We start from the raw sequence: 22,986 nt of genomic DNA on the forward strand, positions 1-22,986 counted from the left end.
GATCTTCGCGAACGCTTCTCTCAAAGTAATGCTCCACGCATCTTCCAACTCAACCGGGAACTTGCTACAATTTCTCAAGGTTCTTCTTCTATCTCCGCCTATTTTACTCGCCTGAAAGCTCTCTGGGATGAGCTTGCTTCTTATAATGATGGTTGCATGTGCTCTTGCAACGCCAAGCATGACCGTCAACAACTCATGCAATTTTTAATGGGCCTCAACGAATCCTTTGCTGCTGTTCGTGACCAGATTCTTTTAATGAATCCCCTTCCCACTGTTCGTCAGGCCTGTTCCTCGGTGTCTCAAGCTGAAAAACAACGCTCCCTGGGCGTCCTCCGCTCTGTCGATCAACCTGCTGTCATGGCTGTTCGTGGCCCGTCTCGTCCCTCCTCTGCTCGTCCTCCCCTCCACTGCACCTACTGCAATTTTGATTATCATACCCGAGACACCTGTCATAAACTTCATGGCTATCCCGTTGGCCATCCCCTCCATGGCCAACCGTGGCGACCACCTCGCCGTGCCACTGCTTCCAGTTCTTCCCGCAGCCATGCACCTTCCAGTCCTCCCCGGCAGCCACGGTTTTCTGCTTCCCGGCCCCATAATTTCACCCAGGCCCATCACGTGCAAGGCACCCAGGCCCCCGCCTCCTCTTCTACTCCAGCGACCCACCAAGTGCACGGGGCCCAGCCCACTTTGCATGACTTGCAGCTTGCCATGCCTGACCTCTCTGCCGAGCAGCACTCCCGTGTTCTAGCTGCTCTACGTGACACCACCACCCCTCCTCAGGCCAATGCCGTGCTCACTACTGATTTTGCCCAAGGTTTGTTACCTGTCACCTCTCGTCATGGTCAATGGATTCTTGACAGTGGTGCTACGGATCATATTACTTCTTCCGCTTCATGTTTGGTTAATCGTTCTCCTTCACATTTGCCGCCTGTTTCTTTGCCTAGTGGTGCTTCCGCTCCCATTACTTTTACCGGCACTCTTCCTTTAAATTCATCAGTTACTTTGAAGGATGTTTTATGTGTCCCTAATTTCCGAGTGGACCTTTTATCGGTTGGTAAACTTACAGATGGATTATCGTGTTCCATAACCTTCTTTCCTTCTTGGTGTGTTTTGCAGGACTTGGTTTCGAAGGCGATGATTGGTGTGGGTAAGCGACGTGGCGATCTGTATTACCTTGTGGCCCTTACCTCTTCTCTCCCCACCCGTCAACCTCTCTGCAACATCATTACCATCCCCTCATCCCTCTGGCATAGGCGTCTAGGTCACCCCTCCTCCACTCGTTTGCAAGCTTTAGCATCTAGCTCTCTTAATTGTACTTTTGATTCTAGTCATATTTGTGATGTTTGTCCGTTGGCAAAACAAACTCGTCAACCTTTTCTTTTGAGTTCAATTTCATCAACTTTCCCTTTTGCTTTAATTCATTGTGATATTTGGGGCCCGAATTGTCAATCTTCTCTTTCTGGTGCTCATTATTTCTTAACCATTGTGGATGATTTTTCTCGCTTTACGTGGGTCTTCCTCATGAAACATAAATCCGACACTCAACAATTAATTAAGGATTTTTTTGCTTATGTCACTACCCAATTCCGCACTACCATCCAATGCATTCGTACTGACAATGGTGGTGAATTTTTATCTCTTCGTAGTTTTTTCTCTGATCATGGGGTGCTTTTACAAACTTCTTGTGTTTATACCCCCCAACAAAATGGCGTTGTTGAAAGAAAACATCGTCATCTTCTTGAAACCGCTCGCGCCCTTCGTTTTCAATCCCATCTTCCTATCAAGTTTTGGGGGGAATGTGTTCTTACCGCTACTTATCTCATCAATCGTCTCCCTACCCGTCTTCTCCATCATAAATCCCCATTTGAGGTTCTCTTTTCGAAAACCCTATCTTATGACCACTTCCGCGTCTTTGGTTGTCTGGCATATGCCACCTCTGTCACTCCCACCACCAAATTTTCCCCTCGGGCTCATCGTTGCATTTTTCTCGGTTATCCTCATGGACAAAAGGCCTATACCCTTTACGATCTCGACAATCACCGCATTTTCACTAGTCGAGACGTCATCTTTCACGAAACTACTTTCCCTTATGCCGTTTCTCACCCTCATATCCCATCCTCTTCGCCTACCCTACCCATCCCACCCCCTCTGGACTTTACATATAACCCACCCTTTCCTGCCCCGACGCCTCACCCTCCTCAACATTCCTCCCCTTCCACGCCTCCCACAGATTCCCTTGCTGCCCCATTACCCGTTCCTCCCCTTCCCCGCACCTCTTCCCGTGCCCATAAACCTCCATCCTATTTAAAAGACTACGTTTGCTCGCAGGTGATTCTGCCATCCCACCCATCTTCGACTTCGCAACCCGGTTCTACACAAGGTACGCGATATCCACTTTGTAATTTTCTCTCTTATCACCGTTACTCTCCCATGCATTTTTCTTACATTAACTCTGTCAGTCGGACTGTGGAGCCTTCCTCCTTTGCCGAGGCTACCAATAACCCCAATTGGCAACGTGCTATGACTGAGGAGCTTCAAGCTTTACATGCTAATGGTACTTGGACTTTAACTTCCTTGCCCCCTGGCAAAATTCCCATTGGTTGTAAGTGGGTGTACAAACTCAAGCACAATTCCGACGGCTCTATTGACCGCTACAAAGCTCGTTTGGTTGCTAAAGGCTTCACTCAGGCTGAAGGTATTGATTATCATGACACTTTTTCTCCTACTGCTAAGATGATTACGGTGCGTTGTCTTCTTGCTCTTGCTGCTAGTCAGTCTTGGTCTCTTCATCATCTTGATGTTAATAATGCTTTCTTACATGGTGACTTACATGAAGAAATCTATATGTTTCTTCCTCCTGGTCTTCGGCGACAGGGGGAGAATCTTGTGTGTCGCCTTCACAAGTCACTTTATGGTCTTAAGCAGGCTTCTCGCCAACGGTTTGCCAAATTCACTAGTGCCATCATTTCTGCCGGTTTTCAACAATCCAAAGCTGACTATTCATTGTTCACTAAAAAATCTGGTATTTCTTTCACAGCTTTGCTCATTTATGTGGATGATATTGTGATTACAGGCAATGATGCTAGTGCCATTAATTCTCTGAAGTCTTTTCTCCGTGATCATTTTCGGATAAAAGACCTTGGTGATTTAAAATATTTTTTGGGTATTGAGGTTTCTCGTTCCAAACAAGGGATTTATATTTCTCAACGCAAGTATGCATTAGAGATTCTTAAGGACTATGGTTTTTTTGGAGCACGACCCATTGCTTTTCCTATGGATGACACAAAATTATCTGATAAAGGAGAACTTCTCAAGGATCCTGAAAAGTATCGACGATTAGTAGGTCGGTTAATATATCTCACTATCACTCGGCCGGATATCACCTATTCTGTGCATGTTCTAAGCCGTTTTATGCACGAGCCAAGGATATCTCATATGGATGCTGCGCTTCGTATTGTTCGTTATTTGAAGGCTACTCCAGGTCAAGGTTTATTATTTCGTTCTGACAACCAGACCAAGTTAACTGCGTTTTGTGATTCTGATTGGGCAGGTTGCCCTATCACTCGCCGTTTGACTACTGGGTATTGTGTATTCTTGGGCGGTTCTTTGATTTCTTGGCGGACGAAACGACAGAAAACCGTTTCGCTCTCTTCAGCAGAGGCGGAATATAGGGCCATGGCAGGTGCTTGTTGCGAGATAGTTTGGCTTCATTTTTTGTTGAAGGATTTGAACATTCCTTTGGATGGTCCTTCCATTTTATTTTGTGATAATCAAGCAGCGTTACATATAGCTGCCAATCCTGTTTTTCATGAACGAACTCGTCACATTGAGATGGATTGTCACTTTATACGAGATAAGATTGTAGATGGCACAATAGAGACCAAGCATGTGGGTACGGCACAACAGTTTTCGAGTATGTTACGCAAGTTGGGAGTTCTTGACATCCACTCTCCAACTTGAGGGGGAGTGTTAGACAAATAAGGAATATGATTGGAGTCCTTGTGTAATTGTATATAATATTATTATTGGAAGAATAAGCCGTCCTACAGCCGTCAAGCCGTCCTACCTTGTCCTACCTACACACTTGTATCATGTATATATATCCTTGTAATCTTGTAGAGAAACACAATGAGAAAAAAAGCATTCTCTTCCATTTCTCCACATTCACGTATCAATAACAAATATATTTTTTAGCCTACATACCTTTTTCTACAATTCGTAGCAAAGAAAAGCGGTCAAATTTCACTTCTTTGAGGGTTTCGGGCTTTAAATGTAAAAGCTGGTAAAATTTGTTTGATATTATCTTGTTACACTTTACAGCCTCAACGTCTCAAAACTTTTGATTTCAAATTGGAGGGAACCTGAGTACTTCTGCCAATTGGTAGTCTATCAGGGCTGGCTTTGGTTCACAATAACTTACCATAAACTAAAGCTAAAATGTATATTAATACAAAATCTCAGACATGAAACCAGGATAAGCCAATTGGCTCGTGGTATTTGAAAACCATTGTCTTAGTTCGGTCATTTTTTTCTAAAACAACTCATGCCATTATGTAAGGGCTCAACATCTTTCCACCATTGTGGTAAAGGGCTGCTGACGCCTCTTTATTTTACTTCAAATTAATATATTAGCATCGGTTATTCATGTACACGTAGACAGCTATGTCATACAAGGATGTTCATGCATATCAAACGCAGGTGAAACAAAACGTTTTTCTTTGTTTGAAATCCAACGGAAAGAAGAAATGAAATCCAGGGTCACTGATTGCATTCTTAAACTTTCACCACCTTTAGATTATGATTCGCTAAATTGGCATGGACTCATAATATCGTTTAATGACTTCCTTATCGCGTAATCAAATATCCATGCAAATACAACCATTTTTTGGACAATACCAATGGCCAATCCCATGGTTTGCTCACAATATTGATGTCATTGCTGACACATATGCTTTAATAAAAGTGACTCTTCCTATTAATTTATATGTGGGATCCACTTTTATTAAAGAGTGCATCAGCAATAACGTCAATTCTAGAAGTCATCATAGAAGGGAAGCCATGCATATATGCCAAGCCGAATCACTCCTTCACCCAAAGGACGAAGGCCTTAAGCATGGAGGTTTAATGGAAATGCAACAAGTTTCCTATAAATTACTTGGTTTTCTAATTGTTTTTGTTTATATCCTTGTTGTATTAAGGTCCCCTGCCACCTCCAAAATGCAACATAATATTTACCTTCATCTTCAAGCAGTAAATAATATCAATCCGACTATTTCTAATATATTTGAGGTGATTATGAATTGCAATATACAAAAATAAAAATGCTTTTACAACAACAATCTTCAGTTCTCTTTTCTTATAAGTTCTTAAAAGGTTATAAGAAAATGGAAAATACTTGATTCCTAATATGTAATAATTCATTCTTCCGTTGTTTTTACAAACCAATCAAATTTAACACGTTTACACATTGTGATTTATGTGTAATGAGGAATGAGACCTTAACATCAAGGAACCCCACCAGAGTTCAAATTTATATACAAAACAAAGATCAATTAGCCATTTGGGATTTCAAATCAAAATGGACCCTTTAACCCGCCCTTTATGAACTGCTCATATAATGCCCACAAGTGGGTGGCAATAATAGTGACTAATCAAGTCTTGGACCAACTTCACAATCCAACCATTACAAGAAGCATCAGGAGCACTGGTAGGCCTCTGCCCTACAAGGTCCCTAAACCTTAATTAGGTCTCCCGGGTCAGCTAGTAATGCATATATCACACCATTCATGCATCCCTTTCCAATAATGTACCCCAACCACTCTCTTACTCTTGTTAACAGCTTTGCTCCTCTTTAAAGACCATGCAAAGTACTGAAATATTCAACAACACGAAAACAAGTCACTTGGTAATTTTCATTCTGCATTGTATTATAGACTGTTCATAACTTGGTTAAATTAAGATACCTACGGTGTCTCGCTCGTATATAAGAGGTTGTAGGAGCGAAGGATATGAAGAACTTAGCTGCTCATAAAGCTGAGATGTCAGATGTGCTATCACTTGTACTTGATTCCTACAATGTAATCAGATATATGTTTTGTTTGATCAAGTTAACTATGATCTAATATGTATTGAAAAGTTGTACAGTTAACTTTTATGTTGTAATATTAATCCTGTTAATCAAACTTTACCATCTCTAATTCATCATTAAGACTCTTTTTTGAAATATCAGAGGGTGATGTTATCCCTCGAACAACTGAGCTCACTAAGCTCAGTTTCTCATCCCAATTCAGCGAATTCCAAGCCCTTTCAAGCTGCAAACACAGCACATAAATTACCAAAATTTTATATCAGGAATCTTTCTACGGTGTGATTAAACACTTGCAGTCAAATTTAGCGACCACATATCGAAAATCATTTTAATCACATATCAGCAATTTTAACTCTGTAAGTACGCATGCAGTGTAAAGAATATTGATAATATATCCGTACTTAAAAAAATGCAGTTAACAACGTAGTAGAAATACTTTTATATATAATCCTGTATTGCAGTAGGGTTTAGATTTGTTCATACAGTAATTTCAATTGGCCGATCCCCCACTAACTTTTCGAGCAGCTCGGAACTGCAAACCATTAAAGATCACATGGACATGGTCACACACCTGATTTCATTTCAAGCTGTACATATTACCATCAATTAAATTTAATTGTAATCAACTACCTCATCACCGAAAGGACGATTGGTGTCGGATGAAATCTTTGATGAGAAAATCACCAAAAGTAGACGTAACGCTAGAGCAGTTTGACCCCCTACGACATAAAATTATATCAGTAGTTTCATCTGCAAATAAAACCATAAATTGATGAACAAGAAATTGGTTTTTACCCAAGTTTGTGCTCGACCAATGGCCCCGAAAAATCCAGTTCCATTCAGAGAGAACACATTTGACCTTAATTGTTGGCCTCCTGTCTCACTATCCCTGGAGGCATCAGCATACATAATCCCAGCCCTGAAATTGGTTCTGCAAAAATTTAAGTTAAGAGGTGGAGTATGGATATTGATCTGGAGTGTATTTCATTGAACTACCCAAACAACTACAAAGGTTGCCAATTGGGTACATAAGCTCCAGTGACCAAGAAATTGATTTGGTGTAAATTTGCGCAGTAAAACAAACAACAGTAAACCCCTATACGGCTACCACAAACACTGTCCTAACCCCACAAATCATCATCAATACAAATATGTTACAAAAACACGGTAGCCGCAACAGACTTATACTGACGACTGCAGAGGTTATTGCATAAATGCGATGCCAAATAGACTTATCGTTGAAAGACGAGACCATAAACTCAACGCATAAAGTGAAGACAACATCCAACCACCGCAAACACACAACCACAACATTCATAGGGCGAGGCAACATAATCAAACACTACTCCGACAAAGGACCATCGGTCAGCTCATCTCAGCGAGCAGGTCACGAACCAAGACCACACCTTGGAAAAATGGCGCTGTCAAATTTGAATGCCCAGGCAGCAGGTCCGCCGGATCTGAACGTGCAAGGATACGTAGCCACCAAATCGATCGAGATGAGCATCACCGCCATGAAAAACAAGCTGATGGAAGTGGAACCAACCACTAGCAACCACGAAACCTTCCCAAACCACAAACCAGCCCTAAATCGAGGAACCTTGAAATAGGGATGGCTCGGATCTGGGTAGAGGCACACAACCAATGACGAGTTACTCACAAAATGGTGGGAAAAAGCTATGGAGGCAAGGAGGGGAGGCACTATAAAAGCTAAGAGAGGGTAGGGAGGCGGGGGAGAGAAGGGGGAAACGCGGGAAAAAGGGGCGGCGCTGGGAAGAGGGAGGGATTTAAGGGAATAAACGAGGTGAATGGGTTAGCAGACGATCGAGGGGGGGGGAGAGGTCGGGAGGAAGGTAGGGAGTGGCTGACGCCGACCCTAAGCCGGAGCAAGGGGCTAACGACTAAGATTGCAAAAACCTAGGGTTTTGTTTTGGGGAGGGTGGGTCGAGGACAACTAAGAGGGAAAAAATAATAGTTAATTGTACCAATAATTTCTTAACTATATTGCACATAATCTCATATTGAAATTAAGGGATGCAAATGTTACTCGAGGAATAATTCATGAACATTACTGCAATTATTCTACAAAATAACAATTGATATTACACTAAAGTATAACAGTTGATTAAAAAAAAAGTTTTAACTATAGCAATAATCCCTAAACGACATAACTCAAGCACGTAATCTCATATTGAAGCATGTTGGATAATTATCAACAATCAATGACAAATTTATATATGCTAATAAATAATAAATGCGAACAGATGACTTAACAGAATTTGAACTCAACGAATTAATATTTAAGCAAACAAAACTGAAGATTGAGGCTTGCATACCGCAATGTCCTTAAAACAAAAATTTCGCACCTACTCAGTGCTCGTAGTTCTATGGACATTTGCCTCACCAGGATTCAACGATCTAAGTTAGGATTCCAGCATCGAAAAATTAACTTATGGCAAATTTCTTTGTGGTTCTCTCAGTAAGAAAGTTTGGGATTGTAGAAGAAGTATTTGATATTTGTGTGTTCTAAATGCCATGCAGATGGATGTATATATATAGATGGTTTATACTTGTTCACAGCAGGTATGAGAATAGGGTGCGACTGTTGGGAAACATCTTTCTCAAAGGGGTGCTTTGCTCTGAGCTCTTTCATCACTTTCAGGCTTCATCTGAAAAGATGAGTCTGTTGATAAAATTAATTAATTAATTAAATTCGAAATTAATTAAAAATAATTAATTAAAGAATTTAATTTTTAGAGCCCAGTAGCCTCAAGAGCCCTAAAGGCCCAAGGCCCATATTTTGATAATTAATTATCAATTAATTCGCACACCCCAAAGCCCAACCCCAAGGTTGAGCCCAATTTCATTCTCCATGGTTAATCACTATCTATAAGGGACAAAGCCTTATAAAGTAAAGGAACCTTTCGAGAGTGACCAATGTGGGACAATGAAATTTTTGCTCAAAATTTCCAACAATACCCCACATTTGAATGCAAATCTAAATGAAAATGTATGATTAGGCTGCCTAAAACTGAGAGAGAATAGACATGATATATATTGGGTGAAGTGCATTTTGGACTTGAACTTACCCTAGTGAAAACATATTGGGTTTACTTGGTGACGCAGTGGAAGTGGAAGATCTTGAATTGTTCTCTGCAGTAGTAAACCAAGACAATATGCTACACATATATCATGTCTGCCACATGTCAATTCATACAGTTGTGTTCATTTTGGCCATAAACAGATTCCTGATTTCGTAGGAGCTTTAGACAATTTAGCCATTTCAATTCTCATAAATGCGGCCCCATTTACTCCTATATAGGTGACATTAATTAAGAATAGTTTGTCATATTCCTCTTGATAACAAGATATTAATGTCATTAAATGTATAAAACATAACCCCTCGAACTTCAACAGACAACACACATTTTATCATAAGAGTGGGTAAGTTGTGTGTTCAACTTTTGAATCAAACTCAACTAGTTTGCCTATTAAACCTAGACCATGGGATCTCCAATCAGCTAGGTTAGGTTTCTACCCAATCTGATTCATTGAATTGTCTTGAGACCCATTCCCCTTGATGTAATAATATTTGCTCTCTTGGTAGGCCTTTTTGTCAAATGATCAGCTATATTTTCCTTTGACTTTACATAATCAATGAATATTATTCTACTGGAGAGCAATTTCTTAAGAGTATTATGCCGACGCCTGATATGTCGTGACTTTCCATTATATACATGACTTTTGGCCCTTGATTGCGTGGCCATACTGTCACAATGTATACATATAGCAGTTATAAGCTTTGGCTACATTGTAATATCCTCCATAAAATGTTTGAGCCACTTGGCTTCTTCTCCAGCCAAGTCTAAAGCTATAAACTCTGACTTCATGGTGGAATGAGCTATACATTTTTGTTTAGAGGATTTCCAAGATATTGCTACACCTCCCAAAGTAAAAACATATCCACTTGTCGACATGGATTATGTAATGTCAGAAATCCAATTAGCATCACTGAAACCTTCTACAACAGGTGGATACATTGTGTAGTGTAATCTGTAGTCAAGTGTATTTTTCAAATACCTTAACACTCTTGCTATAGCATCCCAATACTCTTGTGCCGGATTACTTGTATCTACTAAGCCTACTTACTACATAATCTAAGTCAGGCCTAGTTGAATTCATCAAGTACATTAGACTTCCAATTACTTCAGAATATTCAAGTTGAGATATGGCATTGCCTTTATTTTTCTCCAACTTGCATCCAACATCAAAAGCAGTTGCAACAAGTTTGCAGTCAAATTGACCAAACTTTCGTAATATTTTTTCTGCAAGTTTTATTAGTACTCTTAATGTAGACACATTTATGAGATTCATTTATTTTGAACCCATGTGTCAACAAAGTATGATCAAATTTCTTATGCCATTGTTTTGGTGCTTGTTTAAGTCCATACAATGACTTAACTAATTTGCACACTTTGCTTTCTTGTCCTTAATTTAAGCACGAACCCTTCATGTTGTTCTATGTATATTTCTTCATCAAGTTCTCCATTTAAAAATGTTGTTTTTACATCCATTTGATGTATATCAAAGTTGTACACAGCTGCAATCGCTATTAACGTCCTAATTGACGTTATGCGAGAAACTGGAGAATAGGTGTCGAAATAATCCAACCCTTCCTTTTGGCGATAACCTTTGGCTACTAAACGTGCCTTGAACTTGTCAATGGTTCCATCAACCTTAAGTTTCTTCTTGAAAATCCATTTTTGACTAATTGGTTTACTAGCGGGAGGTAAATCAACCAATTCCCATGTGTTATTTTCCATAATGGATTCTATTTCACTTTTAATTGCTTCCTTCCATAAAGGAGCCTCTTAAGAAGACATTGCTTCTTTAAAAGTTATAGGTTCAATCTTGGACAAGTAGACAATGAAATCTTGTCCAAAGTTTTTAGAAACGTTGGCTATTTTTCCTCCTCTTGGTTCCACATCATTTTCTTGGACACCAGAAGAAGAGCCTTCATCATACTATGATCATGAATCCCATTTGTATTAGAACCAGATTCCTTTTCTTTGTAAGGAAATATATCCTCAAAGAATTCTGCATCTGGCGATTCTAATATAGTGTTAACATGTATGTCAAAAATCGAAGATTTTACAAGAATGAACCTATAAGCAGCACTATTGTTTGCATATCCAATGAATACACAATCAATAGTTTTAGGTCCTAGTTTCGTTCTTTTTGGTAACAGAACTTGCACCTTTGCAAAGCAACCCCATACTTTGAGGGTTTTATAAGTAGGTTTATGTCCTTTCCATATTTCACAAGGTGACTCGTCAATCTTCTTTTGAGGCACCTTATTCAATATGGTATTTGTCGTTAGTAAAGCTTCACCCCACAAACTGTGTGGAAGCCCATAACTATTTAACATGGAATTAATCATATCCTTGAATGTTCCATTTTTTCTTTCGGCAACACCATTTTGTTTGTGGTGTGTATGGAGCCGTTGTTTGATGTATAATTCCATATTGTGCACAAAAATCTAAGAAGGCAGTAAACTCATACTCCTCCTTTATCGGATCTAAATGCTTGGATTTTTCTCTTGAGTTGATTTTCAACTTCAGCTTTATATGTCTTAAACATATTCAAAGTTTCGTCCTTTGTATGAATCAAATAAACATAGCAATACTTACTGCATCAATAAAAGTGACATAATATTTTTTTTCCTCCACAAGTTGGTGTGGATTTAAAATCGCAAAGATCACTATGAATTAATCCAAGTAATTCATTTGATCTTTCCATAATTGACTTTCTAGTTTGCCTAGCAAATTTGGATTCAATACATGTCTCACACTTATGATTAAAATCAATCTCGAATTTAGGTAATAATTCTAATTTAACCATTCTTTGCATGGAATGAAAATTATCATGGCCTAATCTAGCATGCCAAATATTGGAAGACTCACCAATATAAGTAGAAGCATTTATTTTATTAGCATCATCAATGGCAACTAGCTCTTTTCGATCAAGAACCTCCTATTTTTAGCCAAATCAAGCGGTTTAGGGTGAGTTTTGGCTATTTGGCTCTTGAGTCCATTGATATTTCTGACCTGAAATCGAAGTCTGGCAGAGGCGGTTTGATGGAAATCTTGGAGGGTACGTGAGGCTTGGGATGAGGAAAACTGGGTTGGTGCGAAAAATTGGGAAGCTTCATGATTGAATGGTCTCCATGGATGAGAAGAGAGAAGAGAACTGCCTTAGATGGAGAAACTAACCTCAAGACAATGAAACTTACTTTTAACGGTCGGGCAGAGAAAGAGGGAAAAGGTATGAAGGTTTTTTCTTTTGTTATTTGTTGATAGTGTAAATGTGGGTCTTTTGTGGCCATAAAAAATGGGATTTGGTGCTGTGGATTTAGAGAGAGATCTTAGGAAATTGATTTTGACAAATTAATAGGTTTTTCTTTTAAAAAGGTGATGAGACAGAGAGAATGTTGGAGCTAATATATTAACATGAGCTAGTTTAGCACTGTGGATTATAACTTGGTTACTAGATTAGTAGTGAAGGAGAATCATAGGCATTTAGACATGTCACGGTTTTTTTTATTTCGTCTTAATTTACGATTTATTTAAGATTAAATCTATTTTACTAATTAAAAGATTTAATATACGTTTGATATGACCTTCACAATAAGTATTAATAAACTTCAGCTCAATCGACTTATCCTTTAAATAGTCAATTCAAATGTTGCTTAATTAACTTACAAGTATACGCTACAAGCTCGAGCACTTTAATTTTTTTTTTTTCCCTAGTTTTTGGTATGGAAAAATACTAGTTTAATTTTTATTCTTAATGACAATATAGACTGGTTATAATAAAATGTCAAACTTATTACAAATGTAAATTGACTTTACAGTAATGTGACTGCCGTTTCTTGCAAATTAAAGAATCCCTAATAAGGATTAATCAGAATCTCCAGCAGCAAAAGAAAATCGATTAAAGTATATTCACCTTTGTTATTTAAAAAAAAAAAAAAAGGAAAAGGATTCTCACCCAATCCTTTTACTAGGAATCACGTGATCTCATCTGTTCATCGTATATTGTACGGTCAATTTTCGTTATGTACTATTCATATTTAATTTTAAATTTTAAATTTTAAAATGATTTATAATCGCACAATCTGTGATAAACGGATGAAATCACTAGATATCTAGAATCCCTAGGATTTTCCGAAAGAAAATTCATCTTGATACTTTACTTTATTTTTTATATTAAAAAGAAAAAGAAAAATTGTTAATGGTGCAGATGACATCCGTACAGTCAACCAAAGCAAAGAGGCTGATGCAGATGCTGCAAAAAGTGGTCCGCATGATGCAATTAAATTATGAATCTCACCCCCTAAGCCCGCAGCACAAACACTAACCAAAACATGAACCAAATAATAGGGAAGAAGAAAGATAATTAAAAGCACACTTGTTAGCTTCTGATCCGTAAGAATTACTTTTTATATGAAGATGTGACATTATGTTAATCTACAAATATTACAATTGAGATTGTTTATTCTCTTTATCATTATTTCTACAAATTTTATTCAATTTAAAGACAGTTTAATTATTTATACGAATAAAATAAACTTAACTTTTAATCATGAGAAAAAACAATTGATCTTTTGTTGTATATGAATAAGGAGGACGTATTTGTGACACCATTTTTTTACATAATTTTTTATGGGGTGCACTTTTTAATATATTTCAACGATTCAAACTATATATTTTTAGATATTTCCTTAAAGATCATGTTAACTAAAAATCACCCAAACCTAAAACCATTAAGATTTATTTGTAGAACTATATTCGTTTATTTTTTTTTCACTACAATAGAATGTTTTAAAGGTTTTGGATTTGTCTAATTTTTTGCAACAATGATCTTTAAATGATGTTCTAAAATATAGATAATTCAGATCATTAAAATACATTACGAAATCAGCCTTTCAAAAACTTATGTCAAAATTTGTATAAAAAAATTGATATTTACGAATCTGTCTCATGAATAAAACAGTCTCTAAATTAAACTAAAAAATATTTTTAGATGAAAACAATGAACAAGTTGAATTAATATTGGTACGATAAAAATGTGTCACGTGTTGATGTAACGAACGATCTGAAGGACTTAGTCCGAGTATTGTACTAAATAAAATTCAAAGGGAAGATCTTGATGACCAGACCAAGTTGACAACAGCTAATCTCTAGCTGCTTTAATGCGTGTGCTCTTTGTGGTCTCATTTCACATCAACACCGTCTCACTCACAAAGTATTAATTCTTAATTATTATTAATCTTATTTAGTCACACTCACACACAGTGTACATAGAAAGGAGGAAAAAAAATATATATATAAAAATAAAATAAAGAAAGCTAGCAAAGGCTCCGCGACTTTCCCACGCTTCTTACAAAAACAAAACAAAACAAAACGCCGTTTTTGCATATATCATAGCATTTAGTCGCGAATTCACATATATATAAGTTACATACATGCACACAAAAATTGTATGTAGATATATTTATGGCCGATCCGTATAGCAACGTGCCCAAAACCCCAATTGACCAACCAACTACAACCTCCAATCCCAACCCCTTTATACAAATTCCTCCTACTCTTCCTAACCCTCCCACATCAACCCTACCTGACGATTCCTCCTCCTCCTCATCCCCGCGAGGCTCGACATTAGGATCGTCGAGGAGGCATCCGGTCTACCGGGGAATCCGATGTCGGAGCGGGAAATGGGTGTCCGAGATTCGGGAGCCACGTAAGACTACAAGGATATGGCTTGGCACTTACCCTAAGCCGGAGATGGCTGCGGCTGCATACGACGTGGCGGCGATCGCGCTGAAAGGGCCTGATACTCCCTTGAACTTCCCCAACTCGATTCTTACGTACCCAATACCGGCTTCCTCCGCCGCGAGTGATATACGGTCTGCGGCGGCTAGGGCAGCACAGTCGAGGGCAGATATGTTGGCTCCTCAGGAGAGGGAGAGCGGAGGGAGATCGGAGCCGAGTGGGGTTGATAATGAGGGTGGTGGTGGTGGGGTGGTGAGCCAGCAGCAGGAGGAGTATATGGATGAGGAGGAGCTTTTGAATATGCCGAATCTGCTGGTGGACATGGCGGAGGGAATGCTGGTGAGTCCGCCGAGGATTTCTTCCGACAATTCCCCTGGGAATTCCGACGGAGAAAATCTTTGGAGCTATTAATTAATTAATTAATCAGATTTCCAGTGTCGTAGCTAGGGTCACGATTTGGATCTTCATTCGGGAAAGAAGAAGCGAAATCAATGCTTTCATTGTAACGGATATCATCAGTACTGATTAAGGGTATGACTCACGAATCGCAATATATTAATTAATTAGTTATTTTTGTGTGTTTTTGTTGGAATAATTTTAGGTTAGCTGCTTCAGCACACGTACTGCTTTCTTTCGTTTTTGAAGCTGATTTGTATTTTTGTTAAAGTGTGTATAATACCAGCTCTGGGAAATTAAAGGTTATTAGGTGATGGATTTGTCTACTGCTATCGTATGATTATAACTAACTAGATGTAGATTACTAGTTTGCTGTTTTCTTTGAGTAGTGTGTACATATGTTGATCGATGGTATGAAACTGCTACTGAATTTGCTTATTTCCTTTTTGGATTTGCGATTAGGACCTAAGAATTTAGGTCTTGGTTATAATTCAAAGTTGCAAGACTAGAAGCAAAGGTTGTGCCCAAGATTTAGGGCATATCATGATCATATAAATACACTTTGCATTATCAAAATTACCGAAACAATCTCTTCTAAGTTACAATTTTTGGTGATTGGACTTGTTAATGATAGGGTTTAGGAGATACAAAGAAAAGGACGTTGAGAATGAGTCTCATATATTGATGGGAGAAGAGATCTTACATGAGCTAGCTTATATGTAAGTTGGGTTACTCTCTATATATAGTCAATTGGTTTTAAGAGAGAACTTAAAAATAAGAGAAGTAAGGAAAAGGAGAGTAGAATCAACTAGCACCCTAGTTCATCTGATTGTCATTTTTAGGTATGATCAAGGATTTCAATAGGAAACTAATAGTTTTCTGATTCCATGTGTTTATAACACATGAGAAAGTTTAGAAGTGAGGGCATGCTTACTTAATAGAAATTGGAGAAGAAATTAAGGAATTAGAGAGCTTAGAAATAGATGAAGTAAGGAAAGGAAATTGAATCAATTAGCCAGCCCCTAGTAGGCTAGTTGATATGATTCATGATTTTTAGATATTTGATTACGATTTTAAGGAGATACTCGCACTTTTTAATTCCATGTGCTAGTAAACACGTGGAGAAGTTAAAGAGTGAAATAATTATTATACACAAACGTTCAATGATTTCAATTTCTATTCTTAGCAAGTAAACATGCATGTACCATATTAGTAAACTCATAAAAATTATAGAGACGACTTAGTATCTGTTTATATACCCAGATTTGCGATTGAGAATTGGGTTTGGTTTTCAGATCAGAAGCAGCAATAGGAGAAGAAGTTATTAATCCCTTGCGTATAGACAATAATGATATGGTACTAGTCTTACGTACGCAGCTGGGTAGGTGTACTTGTTAAGCAGACTTTAATATAAAACTCACTATTTAGAGTGGCGGAGGTATAAGAAGAGATATTATATGCTGCTGCAACTTGTGGCTATTTCTATATATGGCCCCCCCTGTGAACTGACAATCAGCGTGGCCCTGTCCTCCTCTCACCCTGTCCTTCCAAAAATGGAAAAGATTCTTACAGATCTATTTCTATCATTCTTGGAATCAAAACATCATATCTGTCTGAAATGTATGTATACACAAGCGCAAAACAAACACAAAAACAGGAATAGTATCTGTATTTTCATGTCAATGAGTATTACAAATTTACAACCACTCAACCGAAAATCGGTGTTAACTGGGAATTGGAAAAACAACAAATAAGCAATTGAATCAGTAGCATACATAGAAAAGCTGCAACAAATGTATTTTTTCTCATCCACTGATTTGTGTTTGAAGAGATTGCCACTCGTCTGCTAATTGGTTGTTCAAATAATTACTTATAGAACACAATGGTGAATGAAATTTTAGAGGTTAGAGTGTTTTGGTTTCAGTGATCTTCTAGTTCCAGGTTAGAATGCATAGATTAAGGTTGTACACTACCACCAGAACAAAACCAGCAACTCTAGCCGTATCGATCGGTTGTGTTGCCACTACTAGAAAATCGCCATTAAAATCGCCATTTTATTAGAGACGGCTATAAAAGCGGTTTCTATAGAATGCTAGAGGGGACTAATCAATAGATTTCCATGCCTAACAATATAAAGTGACCGACATCTGTTTCATGCTTGGCTAGACCTGACTACTCCAGAGCTAACAAAAATGAAGGTCTGTTTCTGAATTTAATTTTTAGTTTTCATTTTCAAGAGAAACATATATGGGACGGTAAGAGAACAGCCAAGATAAAGAAATGAAGGAGAATGTACGAAAAAAATTGAAACTAATTAAAAAAGTTTCATACTTTTATGCTTGCTTATTTCACAAGAAAGAGAGAACGTATAAAAGAAACTCATTTATAAAAAAACAGGAACAAATTAAAAGGAGGTTAATTTAAACTTTTCTATTTATTTGGAATGAGAGAAGTTATCAACAGAAAAGACAAAAAGGGAACGAATATGGATTTTAGTAAATATAAGATAAATCAGGAATTTGAATAATTTCAATATCCATGTTTAAGTTTTTATGACATTTTTACTTGGAAAGCGAGAAATCAAGGATTATGAAGGAGAAAGACATAATGGGTATTGAATCAACTAACCCCTTTCTTATTTATGAACTTTCAGGTATTAGATTACAAATTTTAACGTAAAACCCACACTTTTTTGGAGTCTGCACCCAAAACCCTCTAATGCCTCTATACTCAATCTACTTGAGTGACATATTTTTTTTACCCAACTTCAACTAACACCGTCCGCGAGCATGTCCGACAGGTTTCACATCGAAACTTCAAGTATACATCAATGATACCAATGCCCAATAATCTCAAAGCCACCCGCAAAATCAATACCCTACACTCTCTCCATATCGCTCTGTAATCTATATGTCGTATGGTTCAAAATCTAAGGGCAAGATCAATGATTTTGTTTGGTTTGGTGATGACGGAATCGATATAGATCTAGATTTAAATATGGTGCAGCGATTTTTTGAAAAAAAAGGGAAAAGGCTTGTTCGGCGACAATGAGGAGATGAAGGACATCAGTGAAGAATAGTGAACGTTTGTTGAGATTGAGCGGGTGATTGTCGTCAGGGTTGGGGTTGACGGGGATGTTAAGTTGCTGCTGTGAATTTATCTTAGTTTTTAGAGTAATGCTAAGAAGACTAAATTTGTAGACAAAGTTTTGAAAACTAAAGGACATGGAAGTTGATGATTGGTTTATTACTTACAGGTTGATAAACGTGTTTATTCTTATTGATCACACATCATTTAGTTTGCAAATTTAGTCTCTAAATTTAGTCTCCCTAGCATTACCATAGTTTATAATTTTTTTTTAATTGAGGTGAGAAGTTGAAGAGTTAACACTATTAAGTGGAATTTAAATGAATGTTTAAGTGTCAACAAATGAGATAGGTAACAAAAAGGCCACGTAGAGTTTTGGATGTAGAAGATTTAAACTCCTTTTGTTAATCTCATATGTGTTAGTAAACACAAGGGAAATTACAAATTGAAATGTAAGAGTAATGCTATTTGAATTCCATTTACTAACTTCTTTGGTGAACCCCACTTATCAAATGATATTATCGACATTGAGGGGGGTGGTGGAGTGGGTTAAGCCTCACAATGAGCTACCAATAATGCGGTTCAAGTTTGATTTTGACGAGAATCAAACTTAAGACCTCTCATTTATAAGTGAAAATGAATGCCACTAGACCGTAGTACTAATTGGCAAAAACCACCTATATTTAAACATCCAATTAAAACTCAAAAATTTAAAGTCATTGACATGTAGACAAAGAAATAACCTATTATTACAAACTAGGATTTGGATCCTCTTCGGATCCCCTCACTGGGGATCCTGGGGATCAATGCACAAGGTCTATTCATCAAAGATTGTACTGCCACAATTAAATACTTTTTACACAAAACGAGACTTCTTTACTTTTAAAAATATAAAAAACATTTAATTGTGGCCGCACAATCTTTGATAAACAGTCCTTGTGCATTAATCTCCGGGATCCCAAGTGAAAGGATCCGGAGAGGATCCAAATCCTACAAGCTATTTACAACCTATGACACAACACACTAATTATGTCAACAAACTTTATTAGTACCTATAATGATGATGAATTCCTAACAATAATGATGAAATACTAAATTTCATCTAATTTCATCCATGTTTTTTTTGGCAAGCATTTCATCACGTAGGTGCATTATACTTTAAAATTGTTTTAGTTAACACTTGTTCAAAATTTTATAAGCTAAAATTGAAATATGTATAATTGAAACAATATACATATATATATAGGGAATTGTTATTGCCAGTCTAAAATTCTTATTTTTCACTCTAAACCTTCTATATTTAGAAAGAAGAAAATACACTTGTGAAGAGTGTTAACTAAGATTTTTGAAGTGCCAATAACAGTTATATATATATATATATTCTTTTTTTATTATATAAATATAATTATCTTCGTCAAAATAATTTAATTATATTTTTTTAACCAAATAAGGTATCACAATTGACATCCTTTATCTTGAACCAAATGACATTCTTTATCTTGAAGCAAATGACATCATTTATCTTCAATCATTATGTTATTATTATGCAATGAAATAATGACATTAAATTTTGTTTTTAATCCGACATAAGTTATTAAGGGTATTTTGGGCATCCAAAGATACAAAATTGTCAGAGTTAATTAAGGAAGTTGTTGTCACGATAATATACTATGGTGGGTTTTAGTTAAAAAATAAATAAAATTGCAAAGGGTAAAAGTCATATTTTCAGTATATTTTATATCGATATATTTATACTAAGGATGTGGGATAATAAATTTTGGTATCGAACCCGCCATTTATTACAAGCCAAGATCTTCAAATTAAGGAATGACATTAATCTCATAAAGTTCATATATACGAGTGAGAGTGTCAGTAGTAAATAACGAGTTCTTAACAGAGAAAAAAAAAAACCTTATAAAATGGGTATATACTATTGTAGTATAATATCGTTCACTTATTAGCTTGAAAGATAACAAAGTAACACTAGCCTCTGCTATAGAAGAAAGATACGTCATTAACCAAATGATAAGAATGCATGTGATAACCCAAGAAATATATGGCAATAATATTGCTCCCGGAGCAGGGTCCAGCTCTCTCCGATGGTCTCTTTTAATTGTCAGACAAAAGATACTATCAGTTTCATGTATTACTCATAGACCATCGATATACATGTGTGTGTGTGTGCGTGTGTGCGTGTGTGCGTGTGTGTAGATAACAGAATCCTAGTTACAGAAAACTTATTGCGTTACCTCTAGATGCATCCACGCAGAATATTGATGACGATTTCCTTTCCCTTAAATAATGAAACTCTTCTGCCATGTCTGATTTGTTCTGTCACTGAGCCTGGATCTGCAACCTTTCTGCTTGATATATAATTAAACCAAACCAATAAACATCTAGGGTTGAAGGCTAGGTTTTAACCTCTTGCCCAACTTGTCTAATATATATATATATATATAGAAAATGAATATTTATCTAATATAATTTGTATATGGGTACCCTTTGTGTATATCTTAATTAAACGAAGATGAGAGTTAGCCAGACCAATTATGTTGTCCGGACAACTCTTACTTTTTTAGGGACACAAGTTTCGGTGACTAGTGATCACACATGTGATGCGCTATATATATGCTTGTACATGACCAAAATGCACAATTAAATATTAATTAAGGGCCAATTTGCACCCTAATCCAGCATTTTAATTAGCGTGCGTTCACTCAAAAAGGTAAAAGATGATGACAGGAACTTTTTCAAGCAGGCAGAAGGTTGTCTTTTCTATTTCTCGAAATAAAATGTCGATCAAACTAAGGTGTTAAAAACTTAAAATAGGGTATGAAAAAGTGGTGGTCCAAAAGACACTTTAGGTTAAAACTTAACGACACCCAAATAAGATCCGCTTTAAAAAAGCGGTGAATGCTGTCGGATCGTATAATGAAATAGCATAGTGGATAGATTCAATTGATCTGGAGGACGACTACTGTTGCTAAAGTGGCTGCAAAAATTACATGAAAAAAAAAAAAATGGGATAATGACAGATGCAGAACAGAAATTTTGTTATTTTATATGTAATAGAATTAATAGAAGTAAATAAATATGAAACAAAAGTGATTTGCCTGACTATTATGTTTGGGACAAATGGTTATTTAATATTTTAGTTTCTGATGTAAACATTTTGATTTGATTATAAATGAATTAATATTTGCTCTTGATAAAAAAAAAAAATCAACAAATTATCTGTTGGTGCCACTCAAATGTGGATATTTTGAACTTTTTGGGTTGTACGGATTATTGTAGTTTTGGTTTGACCTCTGAAAGATTATTGTCTTATTTTCAATTTTATTCAATAAACGTGAGTTTTCTCTCTATTTTTGTAGTAGATTGTAGGGCATGGCAGTGAATTCTAGCGTGGGAATTCCGTTATATTTTCCTTGTCATATAACCGATGCGTCAATGACTTACATGTACAATCCTATTATAGTGACATTACGTGCGAATGAGTCAATTTTATATGTAAATTTCTTAGCGCATACATTATATGATCGATATGACATATTAATGGTGTATATGTGCCATATATATTTGAAAAGGAAATTTATGCAATAACAGATTTAGCTCTCTAAAGTTGGGAGCCGACTGTTGCTAAAGTGGCTACAAAAATTACATGAAAACAGAAAAGAGTACAACAAAGCTTGGGGGATAAGACGACTGTTGCTAACGCGGCTACAAAAATTATATGAAGAAAAAAAAAAAAAAAAACAGAGGAATCCTACCTTTTTTTGCACTAGAAAATATGGTTAAACGAATCAGAATATAGCTAGGTTTGTTTTTTTTTGGAGACAAAGACACTCGGCCCTTGCATTTCAAATTTTAATTAGTCAAGAATCAAAGGAGCACTCAATCTCTCTCCATGTCGGCTGACTGGCTCGGAGGAAAAGAGCACTAGCTCTGTCTAGTTGATATCCGCATTTCAATGGTCGACGATATCCGCATTATTTCAATGGTCGACGGTATCCGCATTTCAATGGGCGACGTACTCATGATCTTTGAATGGATGGGCGATCACATCACACCACACCACTTGGGGATGGTTGGTTCCTCAAGACAGTAGTATATGGAAAATGGGGGCTTACATACTATTGAACCGTTTTTTAGAACTTGTGGATTAACTTCAACACTGCATATAAGCATTAGCCGACCATTATCGTCATTTCATTGAACATGAGGTCCAAATTTGATGACATTTTTATTTCTCACACACTCTTTTTAATTTTTGATCATCGGATCGAAAATGAATTGAAGAAAATCAATGGCAAAAAATTAATAAGGCATGTAGGTAAAATGAGTGTGTAGTGACACTATCCTTAGATAAAATGGAGGACGAATGCTGGTTTTTTTAGGGAGAATAAACCAATAAGAATATGTTGATAGGATAAGTGGTTTCAAGTACGTACCCTAGTCGTGATAAATGACGAGAATGTCAAAAAGGCTTCATGAAGTTTGGATGCCAAATTGTAACACAAAGTTAGATTGGGTAGTTAGTTGTATAATATTTAGATGATGGTAAATAAAATGAACAAT

General features: G+C 36.9%; 1 protein-coding gene, 1 long non-coding RNA gene and 1 pseudogene across 2 annotated transcripts; 1 reads left to right on the forward strand and 2 right to left on the reverse strand.

Moving 5' to 3' along the window:
• Positions 1–5,328: 5,328 nt before the first annotated feature.
• On the reverse strand, positions 5,329–7,607 carry LOC103960524 (annotated as a pseudogene).
• Positions 7,608–14,590: 6,983 nt separating this feature from the next.
• LOC103960523 (ethylene-responsive transcription factor ERF027-like) lies at positions 14,591–15,647 on the forward strand. Its single transcript, XM_009373004.2, has one exon. It carries the CDS (start codon positions 14,650–14,652, stop codon positions 15,334–15,336), a length of 687 nt encoding a protein of 228 aa, XP_009371279.2. The 5' UTR covers positions 14,591–14,649; the 3' UTR covers positions 15,337–15,647.
• Positions 15,648–16,567: 920 nt separating this feature from the next.
• LOC125468746 lies at positions 16,568–20,855 on the reverse strand. Its single transcript, XR_007251149.1, has 2 exons — positions 20,658–20,855; positions 16,568–16,860 (listed from the first exon to the last, which is right to left on the reverse strand). It is a non-coding gene; the product is annotated as an uncharacterized LOC125468746 (long non-coding RNA).
• Between the last annotated feature and the right edge of the window lie 2,131 nt (positions 20,856–22,986).

This window comes from the organism of the source record quoted next, unplaced genomic scaffold (assembly GCF_019419815.1).
Source record: "Pyrus x bretschneideri cultivar Hongxiangsu unplaced genomic scaffold, Pyrus_bretschneideri_v1 Contig4, whole genome shotgun sequence".
NCBI lineage: Eukaryota > Viridiplantae > Streptophyta > Magnoliopsida > Rosales > Rosaceae > Pyrus > Pyrus x bretschneideri.